Source organism: Tamandua tetradactyla, chromosome 3, assembly GCF_023851605.1.
Source record: "Tamandua tetradactyla isolate mTamTet1 chromosome 3, mTamTet1.pri, whole genome shotgun sequence".
Lineage (NCBI taxonomy): Eukaryota > Metazoa > Chordata > Mammalia > Pilosa > Myrmecophagidae > Tamandua > Tamandua tetradactyla.
In genome coordinates, this window is record NC_135329.1 from 190,655,608 (window position 1) to 190,678,529 (window position 22,922).

Here is a 22,922-nt window from a genome sequence, read left to right on the forward strand (position 1 = left end):
TCTCTCTCTGTCTCTGTCTCTGTCTCACATTTGCTTGTAAGAATTTAGCACAAGTTATAAAACCCGGAAACGTTATTCCCAGAGTTCAACTAAGAGAGAAAAAAACTATACAAACTTAAAGCAATTTCAAAAACATGCAAGCCCTGCTGATGTTTCCAGCCTTAGGGAGGACTTAAAGTTCAAATGAAGTCATAGAACTTCCTGAAAAAGCCGGCTTATTTAAACCTCAGCTTGGTTGAGCTCTTTTCTTACAATTTTCCCTCAGTCAATCATGTATTCAATATATATTTTTTGAAAATTACTGCTTTAAATTTTAAAACTTAAATCTAATAAAATTAGTTTTGACTGTCAGTACCTTAATTCAAATATAATTATATTCTATATAAATGTATTATGCAGAGCATAAAATTATCACGTCTAATATATCAAAGTCTCTAAAAGTACTTGAAATATCCTACATCTTTCTCACACACACACTTATTTGTGGTTAATGTCATTAAAATTGCTTTTTCTTTTATAATATGCTATCTGACAAAATAAATCATGTGAAGTATGCTGAGTAAAACTGACTATGTGATTCTACGTTTCTGCAAAAGACTGCATGTACTAAAAAGCAACATTTGCTGATATCACCATTCTAAGGCAGGGATGGACATCTATTAGAAACAGTTAGATATAAGAAATACAAAGACATTGATCTCATGTTAATAGAATTTAGAGCATCTTGTCATCATATACACAAAATAGCAATATTTTAAGGCAAACTCACAAATAAAAAGCCGTGTTTATTTGCCTATGATGAAGAGTTAGTAAATAACCTTCACTGGCCAAACTTGGTACACCAAATTTAAATGGAAGTCAATTTTTGGTAAATTATGATTTCTTACAGGGAAAAGTTTAGAGAATTTTATCTGGGAAATAAATTCCATAGTTATTTACAAACTAGCTTGTATTCACTTTGTGAATCCTTTATGCCATCTATATTTTTAAGTTAAAGAGTAAGATTTGTTGAAAGCATTTGGAAAATTGCAAACTAGTGCAGTTTGCAATAAATTTGGGGGAAAGTGCTCTGCAATTCAAAATGTCAAGTACAAAATAACAAATAATGCTCAGCGAGAAATAAGGGGTCTCATAATTCTTTGTAATGTAAATGCAATGCACTTAATAGAATGAGTTTGTGAATTCAGGCCTTTATTGTGATGTAGATTTTAGGAGATGGAAGACCTCTCTCTAAAATATTAAGCGGAAGGACAGGCATGACCAAAAATTATTGTCAGTTATTTTTCCCTCTGTAGAATTTCAAGAGTAATTTAAGAAGGAAAATAAAAACTACTCTGTTCTGTGAAAGTACTTTAATCTACTGCCATCAACACTCATAAAGAAATAATTTCCTTAGCTTCTTGCTCTATCTGTTGGTTTGCATTCAATTGGAGATCTTTTTTTATCCTGCATTTAATGACTATCTTTCATGCTCAAAGTATTAGAACGTAGAGAGAGATGCTGATTTTTTCTTGCCTTGACTTGTATTTAAGATACTCATTTAATACAATAAAATGCAATTTCCGTATAACTGGGTGTTTTAAACCTATGCTACTCAAAGTGAGGGCTCCCGAGGAAATAGGAGCTTGGCAATGTATGTAAATCAGTGCACGGCTTCCTTCATCAAGAAGGTCTGGCTGCAAAAAAATTATCAACTGAACCAAATTCTGGCAGTTTTCTTACAGGCCATGACAGTTCCTGGACCAGCAGCCAATCCATGAACCACACTTTGAATACCGTTGCTTTAACTCACACACTAAGCTTTTAAAGTTAACTTTTTAAAAGTGTAGGAAGGACAGAGAATGTGAATCTAGTTAAGAACCTAGAATGCCACCAAGAAAAGACATTTAAATCCGACTCACAGGTAGTAAAGACTCCGGTGGCTTTGGGGCTCCGCTGGTTGCCTTTGACAGCTTCGAGGGTGACGGTGTACTCAGACCCGGACTGCAGATTCCTCAAGAGGTAGCGGGTGGCAGAGGCCCCCACATTGTACTGCTTGGGCTGGCCTCCTCGGGTCAGGCTCACGGTCAGCTGGTACCGTGCGATCTGGGCCCGAGGTGGGGTCCACGTGACCACAACCGTGGAATCAGTTTCATTGGTGAACCGGAGGTTAGTGGGGGCATCCAGTTCTAGAAGAAAAGATGATGCATATCAAAAAAAATAACCAACACATACACATATATTAATTAGACCAATAATTATCATACGGAAATCCTAAAGCTTGAAGGAATTGTTTTTTTAAAGGATTCTCCTCAAGGATGAAATAAAGTAAAAGTCAAAACTCGGGAAAAATTGAGCCATTCTGAGAAAGAGGGCGACACAGAACTTTGCCAAAACTCTTCATCAGTCATGAGAAACCGCTAACCCTTTGGCTACATTCTTTCAGAAACTCTGATTTCCAGGATGACTTTCTCACCCTCCTCAGATATTCTACTCGCTTTATAATCATGGCACTAAAAACAAACAAACTTCTGATTCCCACAATTTACTCTGCTCTGAGCTGAATAGGTTTAAAGAAAGAGACAGCTGGCTATAAAAGCAAAATCAAAGGTGATGGCTTCTTACATGATAAAAGCAATACTGTATGCATTTATTGAATGAATCGTCCTTTGCTTGGAGAAACAAGAGCTCCTGTCACATGATTCAAATTATATGATAATTATAACACATATTCAGAATCTCAGATTCGTGGTTAGTCTCTAGTGAGCTTCACTATCAGAAAGAATCCTATGAACTGAAAGTTTTTCTCTTGAGCATGACAACTAACAGTTGCTCCACAGAAATTTAATATGTCTTTCAGCCAGAGGAAACATTTAGGAGGCAGTCAAGTACAGTAATTGGGAGTATGGGCTTTGGACTCAAAAGCACATAAATTTTGGATCCAGTGCGACCACTTTCTTGCCCTGCAACCCTGGGCAGGTTGTGCAGTTTCTTCACAGCCCTACCCTCAGAAGGTCCTCTGCACCTGAGCAGAGGACTCGGAGCCTAATTAGCAATTTCAATGTTTCAGCAATTACTTTTCATAAACAATTCTAATATAAAAGTGTTAAAAGCCTGCATTTTAAGTTTGATCTAGAAATATTTAGTGGCACCAAAGTGCACTCAAATTATTGATTCAGATCTCCATAAGCAAAGAAAATTAGCTTCTCTTAAATAAGCCTCTCTTAAATAGGGTGTTCAACAGGCATGCGTATTTTAGAAGCGGGTTGCCAATTGGCTTGCATGGAACGAGTCTGGGTTTTGCTTAAAATTTTAAGCGCATTTTTCATCGACTGCATAACGATGTGCTCCTATTTGTGAGCTGTAAACCCAGCCATAAATGGCACGCTGCCTGCTTGCAGTGGGTGGGAAGTGGGGGGTGTGAGGTCAGGAGCGGCACGTACTGGTGGTCTGCTGTGCGGTCAGGGGCTTGCTCTCCCTCCCGTGGTTCACAGCGAAGACTTTGAAGTAATAGGTGACCCCGGGGGACAGCCCAGTGATCTCTGCGAAGGTGCTCCTGCTGACGGGCAGCCTCTGCCCGTGATCCCCAGGCAGGCTGACGGGGATGACGTCCACGCGGTAACCGGTCACCGGGCTCTGGGGCGGCGTCCACATGATGGTGACCTTCACATCTGTCACTTCCACAAACTGCAGGTCAGTGGGTGGGGGGACTTTATCTAAAAAGAAGAGTCAACCGGTCAATCGCAAGTCGCGCTGAACGTAATTTTTTTAAAAAAACAAACAGTATCCTGACGTGTCAGGTGTCCATAGAGCCTCTGAATTCTGAGCAATGCCGCATTTGGTCTCTTGGGGAGAAAGCATACTTTTCTGAAATCTGCTTTTGTGGGTCTGCTATACTGCTTGCGTTGGAAGCTTTTATTTAAGCTAGTAGGTAAGCTGAGGAGTTCTCAGCGCATGTATATATGGAGGTTAAAAACACACCAAAAAAATCCATTATGATGATCAGAGAAAGGAAGTGAAGGTTTGTTTGCATTTTACTGAAACATTTTGTAATACGTAAAAGCAACAGATGAATTTACTTTTAAGCCTCTGGAGAAAACTATGAAGATTTTTTGTTGTCAGTTTTTAATCAGGAAGGCTAATAGCTGGGCTTTGATAAGTTAATCTATAGTGTGGCTATTCAGCCAAATTTCCTAAGTTTAAGGATGAACTAATCCATAAGCTTCCTTGCACATGGGACCTGCTGTCTCAGGGATCATCCTTTGGTCCTACACTTCTAGTCCTCCCCTCACAGTGGACACAGGCTTCCAGTGGAGGCCGAAAACGTTACCTAGCTAAGCCCTAAGAGACAAGACATGAGAGGAAGTGTCAGGTTACCTGGACGTGGGTCACCAGTGGTTTCCTGTTGGATGAAAACAGGAGTACTTTCCTGGTTTTCTTCCACAGCATAGATAGTGATGTTATACTGAACACCTGGCTGCAAGTCGCTGAGGGTGACGGAATTGGCTGTTTCGGGAAGGTTGAGTTCTGTGCTACCACCTTCAATCGATGGTGTATAGACAACTTTGTATCCTGCAGGTTCATGAGAAAAAAGAAGGCGTACTGTTTTATGAAATAGAAGTTAGTAAAAACCATAAATCCACCCCCATCCCTCTTTTCGCCTAACAGCCTTCAGCATCTTGCTTATTTAGTTAAAGAACTGGTTATTCTTTCTACTCTTTCGCTGTTGCCACTTCTTTGCACATTTTATCTCAGCACCAAGATAAAATAAAAAGGTCATGCAAACCTCATTAATATATGAGGTTTCATTATATATTTAAAGATTATGTACATAAATATAATCTTTAAAACTCAGAGATCCTTCATAAATGTTGGAGGAACTATAATGTGAAAATATTCATGTCAAACTGATTTCTCCTCTTTGAGCTCTGGCAATGGAAACATTGAACTGTAGGGACAGGAGGGCACCCTTTCCCCATTATCGTATCTTGTAGGAACTTCAGCGATGAGACAGTTGAGCCACTTAATGAGCTAAGAAGGCAACTCGGCTACTTCTTTAAGAATAACTCTGAGAGCAAGATTTTCAGAAAAATTACCCCCTTCCGCCATGGGAATGTTACAACTGACGAGCTGGCTTTAGAGATTGTGTGTGTGTTGTGTTGTAGTACGTGTGTGTGTGTGTATGTATGTGTAGGGTGTAGATGAAATTGATTAGCAGGGAAATGATCCATAAGAAAGGCTGTGAGACTTGAAAATAACCCCATTCTTAATTAGTATTACAAGTCTCTACTATACTGCAACCATTATATGGGGAATTTAAAGCAATCTGCTGGTCCAAAATTCAGACTCTGTTCCCTTGCTCCCTCTGCCATCAAGATGAACATGGCAATACAGTTGAATATATCAGCTTTAATACATGCTACAAGGAAATATAAGAAGGCATGACCTAGAAATATTTATCAGTGAGCCCATCTGCCATGATCCCAGCAGAGCCTAGCACTGGTTTTGCCATTCACCAGCAGAGGTGACTGTGAGATAAAGAGATTTAAAGTCTTTGATTCAATTCTATTATATTTAAAATGGAGATAAGACTTGCCCTGTTTACCCACTGGTATAGTCTGAGAATCAAAGAGATATTCAAGAATTTTTATAAACAATAAAGTATCATAAAAATAATATGCATTATTTCAAATAAAGAATCAATTTCCTTCCCCCCACACACACAAAAAAAGAGATGAACATGGCAGCCAAAGAAGAGGAGGCCAAGCTGACCTGTGATGGGGGCCTGTGGCCGGCTCCAGGAAACAACAATCGAGGTGTCATCAACCTGGTCCACGGTGGGGTCAGGCGGGGCATCAGGTGCTAATGAAGAAAGGAAGGAATGAGGAAAACCTTTGCTCTAGGCCCATGATGTCCAGAAAAGATTCTTTTGACACCACCCCAAAGTCCACGTGTACCTGTTGTCTGGGAAGTGGACAAAATCAAACTCTGTTCTCCTTCTTCAGATATTTGATAGACATTTACGATGTATTTTCGGCCTGGAAGCAGGTCAGGGATGTTCACAGAAGTGGCCGTGCTTGGAAGATCTTTGAAATAAAAAGGAAACATGAGTGATCAGATCAAGTCAATGCATCCAGTGACTTCACAGTCTGTAAGAAGGCTATTTTTAAAAGCTATATATCCAAGGGGGGAAAAAAGACTTTAGGCGATGTATCATGGATGCCCAGTAAATAGCACGCCATTATGGAATAATTTGTTTTCTTCTTCTTTTTTCTGTTTTTTTTTTTGCATTTTCTAAATTTTTGACTAAATATATATATATTTCCTATTCCCTCCCCAAGTTTAAAAAAATTACGCACTGTAATTAGAAGTCAGGAGACAGGTCATTGGTGGGGAGGGGTGATGGGGCATGGGGGGGTGGATATTCTTTTGCTCAATCCAGGCACCAGTCGCATGGCCCTGCTTGCCTTACAAGAATTCAGCATATGGTAGATTTGTGATTTTTGCACTATTCGGTATGTATGTTATATTTCGATAAGGTTTTTAAAAGGCCTCCAACCATGAGAATTGAAAAGCATGAATGAATGCCTGAAAAAGCTAAAATTTTCAGCTGTAGTCCTCACACTGGCAATTCCATAAAGATAACAGCGTCGGTCGTAGAACCTATGCCCAGGCAAACACACAACGCAGCTTAATCGGAAGCCAGAGAAATGTGACAGTGGTTCCAGAAAAACCCAGCTGAGTTCTAGAAAGGGTCCATGCCTTCCCACCCTTTCACAAACCCAAGGTCTGAATGTTCACCGTCCGAGCCACCAATTAGTTCCAAACCACACAGCCCACCTTCCTGGACGTCCCTGCCAAGGAGGGTTCACCAGCTCCCACTTTAGATGCGTCGTGAGCTGCACACTTAACTCACCAAGGTACTGTGGCTCATCTCCCTCCTCGCTCAGCTCGTATTCCACCCGGAATCCCGACACAGTGTCTGAGGCTGTGACCCACGAGACCACAAAGCTGCTGGCTGTGATTTCTGTCACCGACTCAGATGTGGCCACAACAGGAGAAAGGGGTGTGGTCTCTCCTGTCACCGTGTTGCCTGGAGAGTCAGTGAAAGGAAAAGTGAGCCTTCAACCCTCCAGAAAATGTACTCCCCTCATCTGCAGAGTGTCACTGTTTTCCCAGAAGAATAAGTAGGAAAGCGCTTCCTAAGGAGAGCTCGACTCTGAGAAATGCAGGAGATACATGGGGACAGCCGGGGCACGTACTGGTCACCGGTGGGCTTGTGCTGGTGGTGGTGAAGTCGAAGCGCGTCACCTGTCTTGTGCCGTAGTGCTGGACGCTGATGAGCTGCCCCTCATATATCATGCCTGGCGTCAGGCCTTTGATGGTGTACGAGTTTAAGTGGCCTGGAATGGTAGCTTCCTTCCACCGGCCTGGAGTATTTTTCTAAAAAATTAAATTAAAAAAAAAAAAATCACACTAATATTCACAAGCATGAGAATACACAGATGGTATTCAGTAATCTGCAAAGGAGAACGAGGGAACGACGCAGCTCCATTCTGGAGGGAAACAGGGAGGGACTGGACTCAGCTCTTGCAACTGCAGCAGAATTTGTTAATATTAATGATTATTATGATAGGGAATGTATTAAGAGCTTACAATGTGACACGCTCTGTGTTTTACTTGCACTCTCCATTTAATCCTCATGATATTGCCCCTTTCACAGGTGAAGAAACAGAGGGGTAACAGACGAGCTTGAGGCTATACAGCAGGTGCTGGGAACACTTCTATTTAATCAGACTAATTATTTAATATCAGTAACATGATGTGGTGTACATGAATTTCATCTCTCCCCATTTTTTCGTTTCTAGAATGAATACCGAGAAGGTCAAATATTCTATCTTCTAACTTAGTGGTATACAATTCGAGTTGCTTGCCTTGCTGAAAAATGCGAAGACATACTGCTGTTTCATGATTTAGTCCCTGGCGCCATCTCATACAAGGCTCAATTGGTCTGGCTTTATGACTCATTCTTCGATACAAACTACCCCACCAAAAGTGGCTAACCAACTTTGGGCAAGACTGCAGAAGAATGAGATTTTGTTTATTTAATCTTTTGCTTCCAGTTTACATTTTCATATCCTGTCCAACCTCATTAATATGTCATGAATCACAAAACTTACTGCCATAAAACGTGTGGAAAAGAAACACCCTCACTTCAAAGAAGAGAGCGCCTTTTAAGTGTAAATATGTTAAACCAATACAAGGCAAAACGTGTTTTTAACGCTCTAAGATTTAAAAATATATATCTAAATCAACTGTGTTCCTCAAATAATTCACATCAAATAGCTCTTCAAGTGTCTATTTATATTTTTTGGAATACATAAGAGTGATCCTAGTACACTGTGCATTTAAATCTTTAACTCAAACACACAGTAAAAAAAAATTCAAATTAGTCTTTATACTTTGCTCTGTTTGAGAGACAGGGCTTTTATTAAAAATGGACCTTTTCTATCTATCAATAGAAAGTACCAAAAAAATAAGCTTTCAGGTGGCATACATTAGGGAAAAACTGGAAACTTTTTAATTGTTAAAAACCTTAAAGAAATTCATCATTGCCACTCCAAGACCTTGCAATTCAGTGTATGTGTTACACCTACCTATATAATGATGTGTTTCCTATTATAGAGGTCTCCTAATAATAATTCAGAGTTAAGATTCAAGTGAACAAAATTGGTGATGAGATGAAAGGATGAGAACCCAGAAGTTGTTGGAAGGAAGATTCATCGATCCCATCACTAGACGCTACGTTCTGAAATTGACTATGCAAATTACTAATGAGGGTGAAAGAAGAAAAAGCATGAGCCCAACAGCTGGAATTTTTCCTAAAGAGGTTAAGTGCAACTGTATGAGTTGGCCATAGGTTTTTTTATTTTTAATTGCTGGAACTCAGTAACTGAGACTTAAAAATGGACACTTTTCTTCTATGATTAAAAGAGAGTTTCTCAAATTATGAGTCATGAACTTTACAGACATACCAGAAAAGGTTTATGAGGGTAAGAGAAATTAAAACTTAATAGACAAATGTCCTTTTAATATGATTTCCTCAATTTCAAATCACTTCTTATAAAAAAAAAATCACAAGGCTCATTTTTCAATTAAGCCAATTATCATCATCTACTTCCCTCTCATCATCTTTACCATCTATCTAAATAACTGTAAAACAAGTATCAAAAATGAGGTTTTAAGAAATGATTGCTTAAAAAGCAAACCAAGAGAAAGCTATTAATTTAGCCATCTTTTTTCAAATCATAGAAATGCTGCCATTAATTTTTTCCTTTGATGGAGTTATAAGATTCACAAAAAATTTTAGATTCTCTTTCCACATTAGGCAAGAATAATTCTAAGCATCGTAATTTCTAAGTCCTGCTAGAAAATCTTTGTTAGATAAAGAGCTAACGTCTTCTAAATAGCAAAAAAGCTAATATATGTTAATTAGCTTGACTACAGATTGGTGGGTCACCAAACACATATCACTGCCATAAGAATAGTTCATAAGATCTGTTGGCTCAAAAGGTGAAAAAAAAAAAAAATAAAGTCCTCAGAATTCTCCAAAGTAGGCAACTTAGTGTTCCAGGTTTCTGGGAGGGGTACTCACAGGTTTCCACCTGAGAATATATTTGGAAATGTGCGATGGCTCCGGTGCATTCCACTGGATGGGGTGAGAGTTGGGCTGGCTGGGGCCTTCAGTGATGATTACCTGGACAGGACCCGTTGTGCCTGAAAACACGGGTGTAGGATTTGGTTATCTTGGGTACTTACTCACTTGAACTTAAAATTTAGTGTCTATGGCTGGCCACCATTAAAAACAGTTTTGCTCATCATTCAATGTGAGTATAATAAACATTTTGTGAGATCAGTTTAATTTTTTCACACACTGAATTCAACTCAATAAATCCTATGTTAGCTGAATAAATCATCTTTCACGTGAATGCAAATGCAAATAGAATTTGCTTATATCTTAAGCAAATGAAAACAAAATAAAAGGGTTTTAAGAAAAATGTCTTCGCTTGTTTTCCTCTCCTCCATTTTCAAAGTAAGAATTGTGAGAAAATTGTGAAATACTGTTAGTTACCCTGACACAAACAGCACAATACAGAATGCAACTTTTCTTACGTAGTACATTAAGCTTCTTCTGAAGCAGATTTTAATTGGCGGAGGCTTTTATCAAGAACTGGATTTACTGTCCAAGAAGGAAACAACATTGCAAAAGCCATATGATATCATGTAAATCAAGCACATTTCCAAGTGGGATACAATCTTAGACTAAGGTAACAATTAAGTTTCTTTTTTCTCATCAAAGCATTGTATCAGTTCGGGAAAAAAATTCTCATTTCAATTTGATTTAAGAATTATAATCTAAACCCATACCCATTGATTGATTAAATAATTGAGGCTAAACTTTTTTCCAAAAGCAGCTATTAGTTGATATGACGTTATAAGGTATATACTAAATTCATTATTTCCCATGTTGATGTGTGTGGCTGTTACCAACAAAATTTTAGGTAGGGTTATGGTTCTATAAAAAGAAAAACAAAATAAAGGGCATGAACTCAATTCCTTAATAGCTATAATCCATTTAGGATTGGAATGAAATAGTTAGAGAATTTATGCTTGCAGAACAGAAGACTGTCTTTTTTTCTAATCATTGCCTTTTTTTTAAATGAAATCAGTCAACTTTCAACTTAGCAGAAATAAAAATAAACTTCCTTGAAATAATCTTTCCAAGAATTTCTAACTGCCACTCTGTCAGACAGAAATTTTGCCCTATTTACTAAAGCACTTCATCAGATTATTAACAGATTTACATTTTCTGAAGGCTGCTAAGGAAAAAAAAACATCGATTTTCAAACTAAATGATTTTAGGCTAAACACTCTTTGAAAACAAAGTTTTCTGTAGCAGAACAAATATATATCTTGCATATCTATGTGAACTCAAAATTCTAGAATAATATACTCCAACTCTGGGACTAATTCAAAATTGGTTGAAGATTAACAGAAATATTCTTTGAATCTAAGTTTCATTTGACACACATATTTCCCAGCCACATGAATGCCAGAGCTCATGTATAAAATCCTTGGTTTTCCATTCTAAAGAGTATCCACAGAACACAGCAGGATGTTTATTTAATTCAGTTGGCAGAAGTCAACTTCATGTCCGTCTTTGAATCACCCCTTGTGATCATGAAATCCTCATAAATGTAAATAAGTTTTCAAAGACAAATATCGAGATTAAATTTTAGAAATGTGACTATTTAAAGTACTTCCATGTAAATGTGTAAACATAGGAATACTATGCCCTTAAATAATTTATGATAATTGGTATAAATTTGTTTAAATATTTATCTTTTTAAGAAACCCTGCTATAATTTCCTCAGGTAAAGAGAAACCTGTTGGGCATTTTATTTCGTTTGTCAATCATGATTTTGAAGGGGAAAAGTTTATGATAAGTGTCTATGAAGATTAAATGTTACAGAGACAACACAAAGGACCTTTCCTCTCTTTAAGTGTAACCACTCTCCTGTGCCCACAAGGAGGAGAATAAAAGGAAGGGAAAAGAAAAGAAAAAAGGCTGCCAGTGGTTTATACCCCAGTTAAAAGTGATGGAGCAAAACTGTAGAAGTTTGTGTTCTTTATTAAGACTTCATGCACTAGTCTGAAATTGTGTGTTTTAAAATTGAGGCTTATACCATAGCCCACCTTGTCTGGCTTTAAGGGAACTTCACCAAACAGCAACGGGGGGTCTGATGCAGTTAACACATTCTTATTTTAAAACTAAAGATACTGTGTCAATTAATTTTCTATTCTGGCTCTACTCCACCTTATACTACATTTAATTTGAAAACAAGAAGGCTGAAAATCCTGGCATCATTTACATTATTTGGATATAAATTTTTGATAATCCCTTTGGTACTGATTAGTTGGTATAGCTTTTTTTTCAAACATGGACAGACACTGGGAATCAAACCTGGCATGGCAGGCAAGAACTCTGCCATTGAGCCACCGTCACATTGCCCTGGTATAACTGTCTACATTAACCCAACTGACTTATGCTGGCAACGACTCACTACTGAGAAATTTTTACTCCCTCTCTTATTCTGCATGATCAGACTAACAACAAAATTAAGTAAAGATATGATACAATGGCTATACTCTTAAAACCAGTTTCAATCAGGCCAAAATGAAAAACGTCCCATAATGGTGAACCTGGGGAAGTTAAACATTTATGAGTTCAACTCTGTCCTTATTTTCTCTATTGAATTTGCTGAGATCTGTGTTCTCCTAGTTGCTTATTGACAAGTCAAACACCTCTTATCTTCTGTTAGTTTGAACAACGCTACCAAGTAATCAGTAAGAAGAACAAAACAGGGCAGGGCTCAGAGACACTCTGCTGGTAATCTGTTCTTCCTTTGTTGTTCCCAGGCTGTCCAATTCTCACTCTCGGATTGAACCATTGAGCGAACCGGACATACAGAAAAGCATCAAATTGCAGATCTGAGGGGCAACGAATGCCACACTCTTTCCTCCCTAAATCTCCTTTCTGCCCAGGGGTCTCTTGCGGTTACCCCCTTTAGAGAGTAAGATCAAAGTCTACACTTCAGTCTCCAACACTGGAGGACTCTTCCTTATCCAGCTTTCATCTCTGCCATGTCCACGTAAATGCTTCCAACAAGGAGCTCTGTGGATAGGCTTACTTTAAGAGAGAGAGAGAAAAAAGGAGGAGATCATTTCCAATGAATTGCCATGCCCAAAACAATCCTAAATTAAAATTAGACGGCATTTGTTTAGAAGTTTCTATTCTTAAAAAAAAAAGGAAGAAAAACAGACTATATACTTTCTGAACTTAGAATATTCTGCAATCAGATTCAAGACAAAAACTTTCAAATAAAAAAAATCATTTTAAGTTACTCCAACACCCAAATCCACTAGTAAATGCAAATTAAGAGGTAAATTAATCCATTCTTTGAGCTTGCTAAACTAAAAGCACCTTCAGCAGCGGACAACAGTGTCTGAGGGTTGCAGAGAGCAGGGAGTCCCTTACTTCATGGGTGGAGAAGAGGGTGCATCTGGATGATTGACATTTAGAACCATAGGCTGTTAGAGTGTTAGTGTTGGAAGGAACTTTAAAGGAACTTTAAAACTGTAATCTACCCCGTTTTACAGATAAGGACATGGGAGTGGGGAGCTGGTCATTAATCTCCTTGGCAGTATATACAGAGACGGGTCTCATGCCTTGGCTAACCCTTGACCAGGTTTTTGATCTCTTGTTCTCTATACTAGTGAATCTCCTGGCACACTATGGAGGATGTTAGTTAACTTAATTCTAATTTCTGCTATGGGCAGATTCTGAGGTCTTTAAAATCTCTCTTTTTGTTTCTGAATGTAGGCCATGTTTGAAGTCTGAAGTTGGCAGTGGTCTAGGAGGCTTTGCATTTCAGTAGTTGCTCAAATAACTGATGCCCCGAAATAAGACTTTCATATTTAAAATATTTTATTAGAGTTAATCATTGATTATTAAAATTAAAATTATGAAAACTAAATTCAAAGGTTTTTTTTCTTGATGTGAATTAGTAATACCTACAGCAGGGCATTATGTCCTTATGACCTTAAAAAACACAGAAATAAACTTTGGAGAGTGTTTGAACTGTGTGGGCAGAGAACCGACCAAGTTACTCAATACTTGACCCCGGGTGCTTGGTTCCAGCCTCCAACTGATCAAACGAATGAACATTTTGACACTCAAAGAGGCCTACATGAAATGTTGAATGAACCCATACCTTATGCTGTATTTTATATAAGTTTTCTCTATGCAACTTCTTTTTGAGAACCATAATATAAAACAACCCAATCTTTGACTCCATGGTCTCTGACTATGTAATAGAGGTGCGAACGTGAGGTTAAAACTGGAATGGTTTAACCTAATAAAATGTTAGAAACAAAAGTATATACAGACACATTTTCATAACTTTCCACACCCTTGAGTAGAGAAAGGAAAATCTTTCTAGGTAAAAATCTGATTGAGTAGTAGATAGTGACATAAGACAAGGATGGGAAAAGAGGAGATCCCAACTTAGACAACTGAATATTGACAAACACTGAAGCTACTCAGTTTTTACAAGTCAGTCTATAGTTCTCAATTTGCAGTAATAAAGCTATTTACCTGGATAGGTCTGCAAAGGTTGGCAATGCCATTCCCCAATGCCACGGCCATAACAGTAGCACTGGTACCTGACACCATGAACATGCTTCTCCCACGAGTCTCCAATTTGATAAAATGTTCTGGTCTCTGAATCCTGGCATTGGTCTAAAATAAATACAAGTGAAAAATAAGCAGCTCTGAAGACCCTAAAGCTATACATTTCATTTCCGTGCATCACTATTTAGTTTGAATAAAAATGTGCAACTATCCTTACATATATTTGCAGTTAAAAAAATATTCTGTACACATCTTTTACCTTCCAGGTGAAGTAAAAAGTCCTCATTGGGAAGAAAATATGTGTACTAAAAGGATAACATTTCTAAATGTGAAGATTTAGATTTCAATATTTTTTGACATTCCAAATATTAATTTGAGAGAAGAATAAATCAGATATTATAGTCTAACCCAAATTAATGTGACTGGTCTACCATTTGAATATCAAGGGGGAAAATTACAATAATTTTACTTTGTAGATTTCCTCAAATTTGGGCGGAATTAATTCTGCATGTAACGGAATGAATTAGATTTGAGTACTTGCTGAGCAGCTTCTAAGAAAATCTCCCAGGCTTCTCTCTTGGGTTTGGCAATCTCAGGTCAAACAAACAGATCTTATCAATTGACAGGACTTGTTTTCTTAGTGAGCAAACTGCCTCTTTCAGTAAAGGAATATTAATGGATTATCTTAAACTTTGCAGTGCTGGTAGCACAGATCTTTTAAGGCTCAACCTTTGCTATTTGCTCATATCTATTATAAAGGGTAACCAAGAAAATCGTAGGACTTTGAAGAGAAGTATTTACTGGCTGACTGTTATTGCACAGTCAGTCAAGAAGAGTTTCTTTCATAACACGGAAAATCTTGGCAATTTAAAACCAAAGAACTAATTTCATTCAATTAAAATTAACCTACCTTTGTCATTAAATTCAGCAAAAATAGATGGGCACTAATATCAAGATCATATTTCAAGCCACAATGAGAGAGAAGTCTTTGTAAAGCTCTCTGCAAGCCACTGACCGAAATCTGAAGCCAATTTCAGTCACGTAGTATCAAAAAGCTCTCCCTTTTTTTGAAACCTGCTAACTGTTCTAAGCACCCAAATCCTTCTGAGGAGAAAGGGCTGCTCACCAACAGGGTCACACTTCCATCTGCCTCGGCCCTGACCAAAGCAAGTACAGTTCAGCATGTGTCCTTCTTCATGACGCTTGTGGAACGTGTCATTCACATTATAAGTGATGTCATCAACAATGCACTGATCTGTTTCGGAAACAGCAGAATGGGTGGAGAACTTTTTAAAGTCTCACTGATGAAATAAAAGAAGTTATTCTTGTAAAAGCAGACAGTTCCTTCCGTTTCATTATCAACCACTTCCACTCAAATAACTTTCCTACTAATATAGAAGGAGCACATTTTTTCAAAGCTTAGCAAGTAATACAACTTTTATAAAAAAGAAATTTCTCCACCTTATAAATGTGTAAATGTCAGAGGCTACTGTATGTACTGTACAGACAACTGCAGAATATTATCAAGTATACCTTTTTGTAAAAAGCCAACTCTTGAGCAAATACTTCTTCCTTTCTGAAAAGTTCTCACTCAGTTGATAATTTCCTTTAATTCTCTACTTGCTATGGTAAACTGGGAGAAGAATAAACACATTTATATAGCACCCAGCATGGTGTGGTGGTCTGGCCCTGGAATAAGGGGCAGATATTTGGATTTGGGGGGAAAAATGAAAGCTATGAGGCCCTTGAAGTTAAAAAGAAGATTAGGCTAATCCCATTCCTAAATCACAGATAGATCCTGAGAAAATCACTTTTCTTCTTCAAGTCTCAGTTTTTTCCTCTGTAAAATGAAGCAGTTGCTCTTTATGGCCTCTTGACCTGATATGTTATGATCATGACTCCTGGATTGTGTACCACTGGACACCACAAAAGGAGAGCAAGTCCATGCCAATGTCTACACATCAGCTGCACGACTATTCGTTAGCTCACAGTTCTACTTAATATTACTTTTCAAATCAAATAAATGAAAAACTAAAATGCTATTTATCAATCCACACCTCCTTATGTACACCTGGCTCCAGAGGAGGAAATCTGGACTGAACCCAGGGGATTCATCGCTCTATGTATTTGATTTCTTAAACTCAGATCTGTAAGGATTTGATTTAAGAATAGCAAAGTCTTTTTCTTTACAGAAATGATCCAACCTTTTCAAGATAGGTCTACAGCGAGATAACCTAGAGTTGAAAGGATTGAATATTTGTGTTTTCGCCTTTGAAGTCATCTTTTTTGGCTCAGTCTGAGTATTTACACCCTGGGAATGTTCCAGAATCTTGGAACTGCTGTGCCAGCTTTCCTTAACTGGCTGCTTGAAATGTTAAACTCATCCAATACAGCACACTAAGGGAGTGTCTTTGCATATTTCTTCCCCTGCTTTTAGCAAAGCCCAACTTTTGCACATAAAAGTCTGCCTCTGTCCTCTTTGGCCTCTCCAGTGTTCTCATCAATAAGCAAACATACCTCGGAGCTGGGAGTAGGCAACGCAAGTCCATTCCCCACGACCATTCCCAACACAAGTGCATCTCATCATGTGGCCCATATCATGTTGTTTATCCCATTGGTCTCCAATACGATACATGACCCCTTCATTGGTGGTGCAGACTTCCTCGTGGGCTGTTTGGGAATGGACCAGAAATAAATAATCACAAAGTCTAAAAAAGGTATGCAATATTATCAAAGTCCAGTTTGGTCAGCCTTAAGGACTCTTACTTGGAAAGAAGCTTGTGTACTTCAAAGAAATCTAAGTGCTGCTATCTGGAGGTTTAGAGTGGTGAACCCCAAAGAAAGAAAACACAGTCCAAAGTGGGGGATCTTGTAGGAGGATAATTATAGGAATGGTTTTGGGGTGATAAACTCTGCTAAGACATACACATTCACACAATGGGTGCACATGGTTCTAGCAGACTGGATCTGACTAGTGCCCTGTAATGTTTCTTAGTCCCAGTTTATTCTGGCTCAAAGGGAAACCACATGGAGGGGTATAGGATTGCAAACAAAAGTGCTTTTTCCTTTTAAACTCAACATTTTCTTTCATTGAAATGAGAGAAATAAATGTAAGACACTTCCTTCTTATGTTTAGATACCTTGTATTCATACCTGACAATCCAGAGTATAAAGATTCTTGGTTCTACTAGTAGAAAATGCAATTTATGGGGTTCTTAAAATTAAAAGTCAAATAAAAGATATTGGTTCCTCTTTCTTCATTCATATGATCTGGACTTTTTTTTTTAAAAGAGATTCCTTTCTTGTGGTAAAGCATAAAGTTTTGTCGTTTTAATATGTAATAAGTGATAGAGGTTATATTAGCCAATCCAAAATCATGTGCTAATAGGGGAGATCCATGACTAGAGCAGTTAGTTAGATATTAAAAGTGTCTTAGGCTACTCAGTTGGATGCTGATGGATACATACAAAATTTATAATCCCAGACTTTAAGAGTGTTTTCACTATATTTATATATTTTTGGACATTAAATGATTTTGTTGGGATTTTAAAGTTATATAAATAATTGTTATATAATCTTATATATGTGATATATTTTTAGAGAGAGAAAGATTTATATAAAATTTTCTGTTGTCTCAAAACTAAGCTTCAGTAGTTAAAATGACAGTAACCCAGAACACTCTTCTCTACTCCCTAAAAGGTTGTCCCCGAGAACCTCATCTTACCAGCCATGGGGCAGAATCCAAACTTCTGGTCAGCATCATAGTTCTGGGTGGTTCCACACCATTTCATGTTATCCCTCCTGCCCTCAGAAGTGCAGTCGGTGTAGTTCCGGTTGTTGTACAGGAAAGGGAAGTGGCACAAGGCACCGTTGGAATTTCCACCTCGGGTCTGAACCAAAACTGCCCAGAGCAATACAAAAATAGGGAGAAAAAGATTCCAACTGAAACTTTCATGTATAGAAAGGAATTACTACAGAACAGTTCTGAGCGAGCCAGGCTTCTGCAGCCAATTCACAGAGTGTCTATCTCAGAATAAAAACATCTGATAATGAAGTTTTAAGCTTCCTCAGTGTATTCCCCTTCACCTTTAAAACAGATTTACATCCCATATTCACTCTCAGGGTCCCAGACCAAAAAATAAATAAATAAAAAACATTTAATGATAGCTTTGAATAAAACATAATTTTAACCAGAAAAATAAGCAAAAGAGCTCAGGCATCCATCCTGTGTTTTCTTCAACTTGGCGGGATTTCCCACTGATTTTAGTATACATGCATCTTTAAGTATATCATAATCATAATCCCAGAGTGCCAAAATAAATGAATAGGAGGGTCCCTTGGTGACATTTCCCAAGGGTGCTGAGGAATCAAGAAGGATCACCTGCCACTGAGTTAGCACACTCAAGGGTCTAGACTACCCTTCTCAAACAAAAAGTGCAGCCCCCAAATTAATGGCTTAGATTGGTGGCATATCAAAACAGGGTATGAGAAACGAGCTTCCTCTACTTCTGTGCTTTCCCCTGGGAATACTCACTGGTATGGTCTGTACAGAAAGAATACTTCTGGTCTTGCTCATAATTGGAAGTCGTACTACACCAGAGATGTCCATCCTGGCGGCCTTCAGTGGTACAGGAGTAGAAAGTCTTGCCATTGTAGGTGAACGGTAAGACACATGGGTCCCCATTTGCATTGCCACCATAAGTCTGAGTTATGGCTACGAGGATAAACAAAAGAGTTTCAGTAAGTAGAGCTGTATTTACCTCCCATCAATAGCTGCTTATTTAAAGTTTAAATGTGAGACTGTGCTTGTGCCCGCACAGGATAGAAACTGTTAAGTAGAGATGATCAACCGCTTAACTATGGACCCAATGTGTTTCTCAGAAAGCCAGGTCTGTTGTGGATGGCACAACACCTGAGTTCTTATTCTGCCATCCTTTGTTCCACCTCTACTATCATGCCTCAGTTCCTTCATTTGAAAAACTCTTAATACAGGTGAATTAAGGATGATGCTCAAATATGTGGGAAGGATGTGTAGGTGTGTACCGTAGTAATTAATACATGATATTATTCTAGGGGAAAATTCAAGAGTACCAGTTACTGTTGCTGTGGTTAATACCAGTTTTGCAGCTCAGAAGAGGGCTGCATTAGACTACTGAAAGAAGCTTATATCACAAAGCTCCCAAATTTGAAATTTAGAGTATCTATAAGATAACATAACAGTTTAATTCCCACTATCAGAAATAAATACACACATTAAAAAGATCGGGAAAAAATATACAAAGTTCTTTGGTGAGATTAAAAGCTTTTCTTGCTTGTCTCATTATTTCAGTTTGTTTTGTGTGTAAATGAAGGTAGAGTCTTTTAAAAGTCAAAAATATAAAAGAAGTCATCGGTAGTAGTTTTTAGAAAAGAGAATGCACACCTGTCTCTTGGCAGCTGACTCCATTGCCCAGGCAAGTGCAAAGCATTTTCTTATTTCCTTGTGTCTTCAGCCACTGCATCCCCACCAAGTAAATCACACCACTGTCTGTGATGCAGTGACCATACGGGGCAGGCGGGGGTTGAGGCTGGGGCTGATAAATGGCAGTTCGGACATCCGTGAAGGAGCCAGATCCTAGGGGCATGAGAAAGAAAAGTCACAAAGCTGGGCAATTAACTACCTTCTGGAGACAGGAGCTCAGAATCTCATAGCAATCACTCGGAAATCTACATTGTTATAACCTGGAACTGGAAAGAAAGGCCCCTCCTTTCTTTAGCTTTTGCATCCAGCCTTGGAGAGACTCTACTAGAATCTCCCAAATGGTCTATACCTTCCAGCTAATAGATTTCTAGAGCTATTGGGGTCATATTTCTAAAACCCAGACATTATGCTGCCACTCAAAGGAGCGGATACCTTCAACAACTCCCTAAGCACTCCAGAGGCTCATGGTCTGTGCGTCCTCACCACCTTCACCCCTCACTTTCTCCCAGCCTCACTGCCTGCCATTTCCCACCTAGCTCTGTGTTTCATCATTCCCGAAGGTGCCCTGTACCATGTTTCTGAGCTGTCCCTAGGCTTCCCCATTTGCTTGCAATGGTCTACCTCACTCTTCTCTCAGCAGCTTCCAGAAGATTAGTGTGTCTAGCATTGGTCTAGTCTTCCTGACACTGTTTTCATATGTCCTTGCCTTTCTCCAGCAGCTTTGCCAGCCCTATAACTCTGAGCTCCTCCAAGGCTACCCTACACAGCAAACAGCTTTCTAGAAGTTGCCCTTATTTCCACTTTTTGTTTCTTCCCCAGGATTATTTGTGATCCTGTTGTATTTTTTTCTAAAAAAAAATCTACTCAACACAGTTTTCCTTTCAGAGTAACACTAGAACTCAAAGACATCTCATAGAGGAAAGGTCCGAGGTCAAACAGCTTTTGGAAACACAACACCTAATTCATCCCCCAGCCCACTTGGGGGAGTCACAATGCGAAGGACAGTAAAGGCCCTGGGGAATTAGCTCCATTTTGGTGAATCCAGTATTTCTCAAACTTGTGAACAATGGAACCTTTTCCAGTATATGGATAGAAATAGTTAACAGTTATTAAATGCTTACTCCCACTTAACAAAGAATAACTTTTTTGAACTAGTCCAGTAGTTTTTAATTTTTTAATTTTTGGTCAACAGCATCTTACTGATGAAATCAAATAACTCAAATATGCTCAAGTCTAAGCTTGCTCACCTTCATAAGCACTCAGAGCAAGATGGAGACTCGCTGAAGAGAAGAATATCCAAACAATTGGTGCTTCTAGCTAAATGACTGCTAAGAGTCTAACAAACAAGGATCATGCAACATGTAGTGAAAATGTGCTCAAAATATAGGAAGAGTAATAAAAGGAAGGGCATATCCTCCATCGTTCAGTTTCTTTTTCAGATTCTCACAGAAGCTACAATGCAACGACTTATTTTTCCTTCTATCACAAGTGATTGCAACTTGTTTTTAAAAAAGAATAGATATTGTGTCGTTCATCCCCAACTGCAGGTCCCTTCTGATTTTTTCCAAAATTTGAATGCCAATACATGAAGAAAATGATTATGCCTTATTTTCCAACATGTAGAAAAGCTTGCTGGAGCCTGGAAATCACACAGAAAGGACAGTTTCCCCTACCAAGAGAGTTGAATGATAGGACAAGCCAATATATTCTATTTTGAAAAAGAACAAATGTGCTTCATCCCCCTTTTCTACCATAAGAAAGAAGTCATCATATAATTAATTATAACTTTCATTTCCATTAAAATGCACTTTGGATGTTCTATATACACATGTAGCTACACATACACACACACATACATATAAAAAATTGTGTTGTCTTACAATGGCATTCTTTTAAACCTCATCTTTATATCTCAGAACTAAAACTATTTTTGACTCTACGATCCATTATCATTTTATATTTCCTCTAAGAATTCAAGCTTGACATTCAAAAACGTTTAATAACAATCTATAATTTAATTCAGCTACTATAGGACACACTGAAAATCATCTTCAAGTGACATCTCAAGGGAAAGGCGGATTTGCCGAAATACTTTCCAAGTCCCTCCCCGCGGTCCTGCCCCGGCTCGCCCTGTGCCTCACCGGTGGACGTGGTCTGCAGAGATGTGTGCCTCTCACACTTCCACTCCCCTCTGCCGTTGCCTGTGCAGAGGCACTGGAGCAGGTTACCACGATTATCCTTCTTGCTCCAGGTGTCTCCAATTCTATAGGATGTCCTAGTGTCCTGATCATTGCATCTGTCTGTGACAGAAAGCAAAGCACTGAAATGCTCAATTCAAACTTCAAAAAGAGAAGAGACATGACATAATTTAAAGCTTAGTAACCCATTTTTTGGTAATAAATGAACACATTATTCTTATGTTCATACTCAATAGTGGTGCCACAGCTGTTAAAGGTATGATTTAGTCGAGTTCCACTTCTCCCTCGGGCTCTCCCAAGTTTTCTTCCAGTAATTACCGTGTATGACCTGCCTTTCATTAGGGAAGCTTGTTTAGAAAACAAGATAAAGAGAGACAAGCAGGTCTCACAGTGTCTCCCCTAGTTGCCCCCCAACAGTTCTAAAACATAGCAATACCTCTTTCTTCATTTGTTTTGCAAAAAATGCAGGGGACCAACACGTTCTTTGACTAAAATTTTCTCTTCTGTTCTCCCCCAAACATCTATTTAAAAATCACTCTCAACAAATGGCTTCTTTTGAATTGCTCAATGTTAATTTTCCAATGGGAAAGAAGGATTATTAATGTAAAATGTTAATTTCTAACTGACAAAATTAGTCTATGGATTCAATTATCTGGCAAATTGATCATTTAAAGTACAATCCATCTGTGCCCATATGCTACAATGTGAGTATAGAAGGTCTGCTTTGTGAATCAGAAAATCACTGAAGTTGGAGAAAAACAGACAATGTAGGTTCACACAAATACACTCACACACTCCCGATTTGCCACAAGAGTGCAAGTGGGTCTGCATGAGGACAACGTTGCTGGTTAGAGCCTCTCCCCAAATCCCCACCTAAAACTACTCTATTGCATTATTTTCAGTATTGCTCTTGGAGCCCTTAGGATTGTTTTTTCTGTAGGTCATAAATAGATATATAAGGCTTTCTTGTCTCCCCGACTTAGCAGGCACTCTCGAAGGCTGAGCTTATGCCCAATTCATCTGTGTATCT

The 22,922-nt window shown here is 38.5% G+C and overlaps 1 protein-coding gene across 12 annotated transcripts in view; it reads right to left on the bottom strand.

Moving 5' to 3' along the window:
* FN1 (fibronectin 1) overlaps nt 1-22,922 on the bottom strand; it is a 64,668-nt gene that overhangs the window by 35,437 nt on the left and 6,309 nt on the right. For all 12 annotated transcript variants that reach the window (XM_077155052.1, XM_077155049.1, XM_077155048.1 and 9 more), the window contains exons 6-20: nt 21,836-21,994; nt 19,656-19,847; nt 18,768-18,947; nt 17,958-18,134; nt 16,751-16,903; nt 15,360-15,488; nt 14,198-14,341; nt 9,635-9,756; nt 7,242-7,422; nt 6,896-7,072; nt 5,937-6,065; nt 5,752-5,841; nt 4,357-4,551; nt 3,423-3,695; nt 1,902-2,168 (exon numbers count right to left, since the gene is read on the bottom strand). In XM_077155052.1, coding sequence (XP_077011167.1) covers nt 1,902-2,168; nt 3,423-3,695; nt 4,357-4,551; nt 5,752-5,841; nt 5,937-6,065; nt 6,896-7,072; nt 7,242-7,422; nt 9,635-9,756; nt 14,198-14,341; nt 15,360-15,488; nt 16,751-16,903; nt 17,958-18,134; nt 18,768-18,947; nt 19,656-19,847; nt 21,836-21,994 — 2,568 coding nt within the window. The remainder of the gene's footprint in view (nt 1-1,901; nt 2,169-3,422; nt 3,696-4,356; nt 4,552-5,751; nt 5,842-5,936; nt 6,066-6,895; nt 7,073-7,241; nt 7,423-9,634; nt 9,757-14,197; nt 14,342-15,359; nt 15,489-16,750; nt 16,904-17,957; nt 18,135-18,767; nt 18,948-19,655; nt 19,848-21,835; nt 21,995-22,922) is intronic.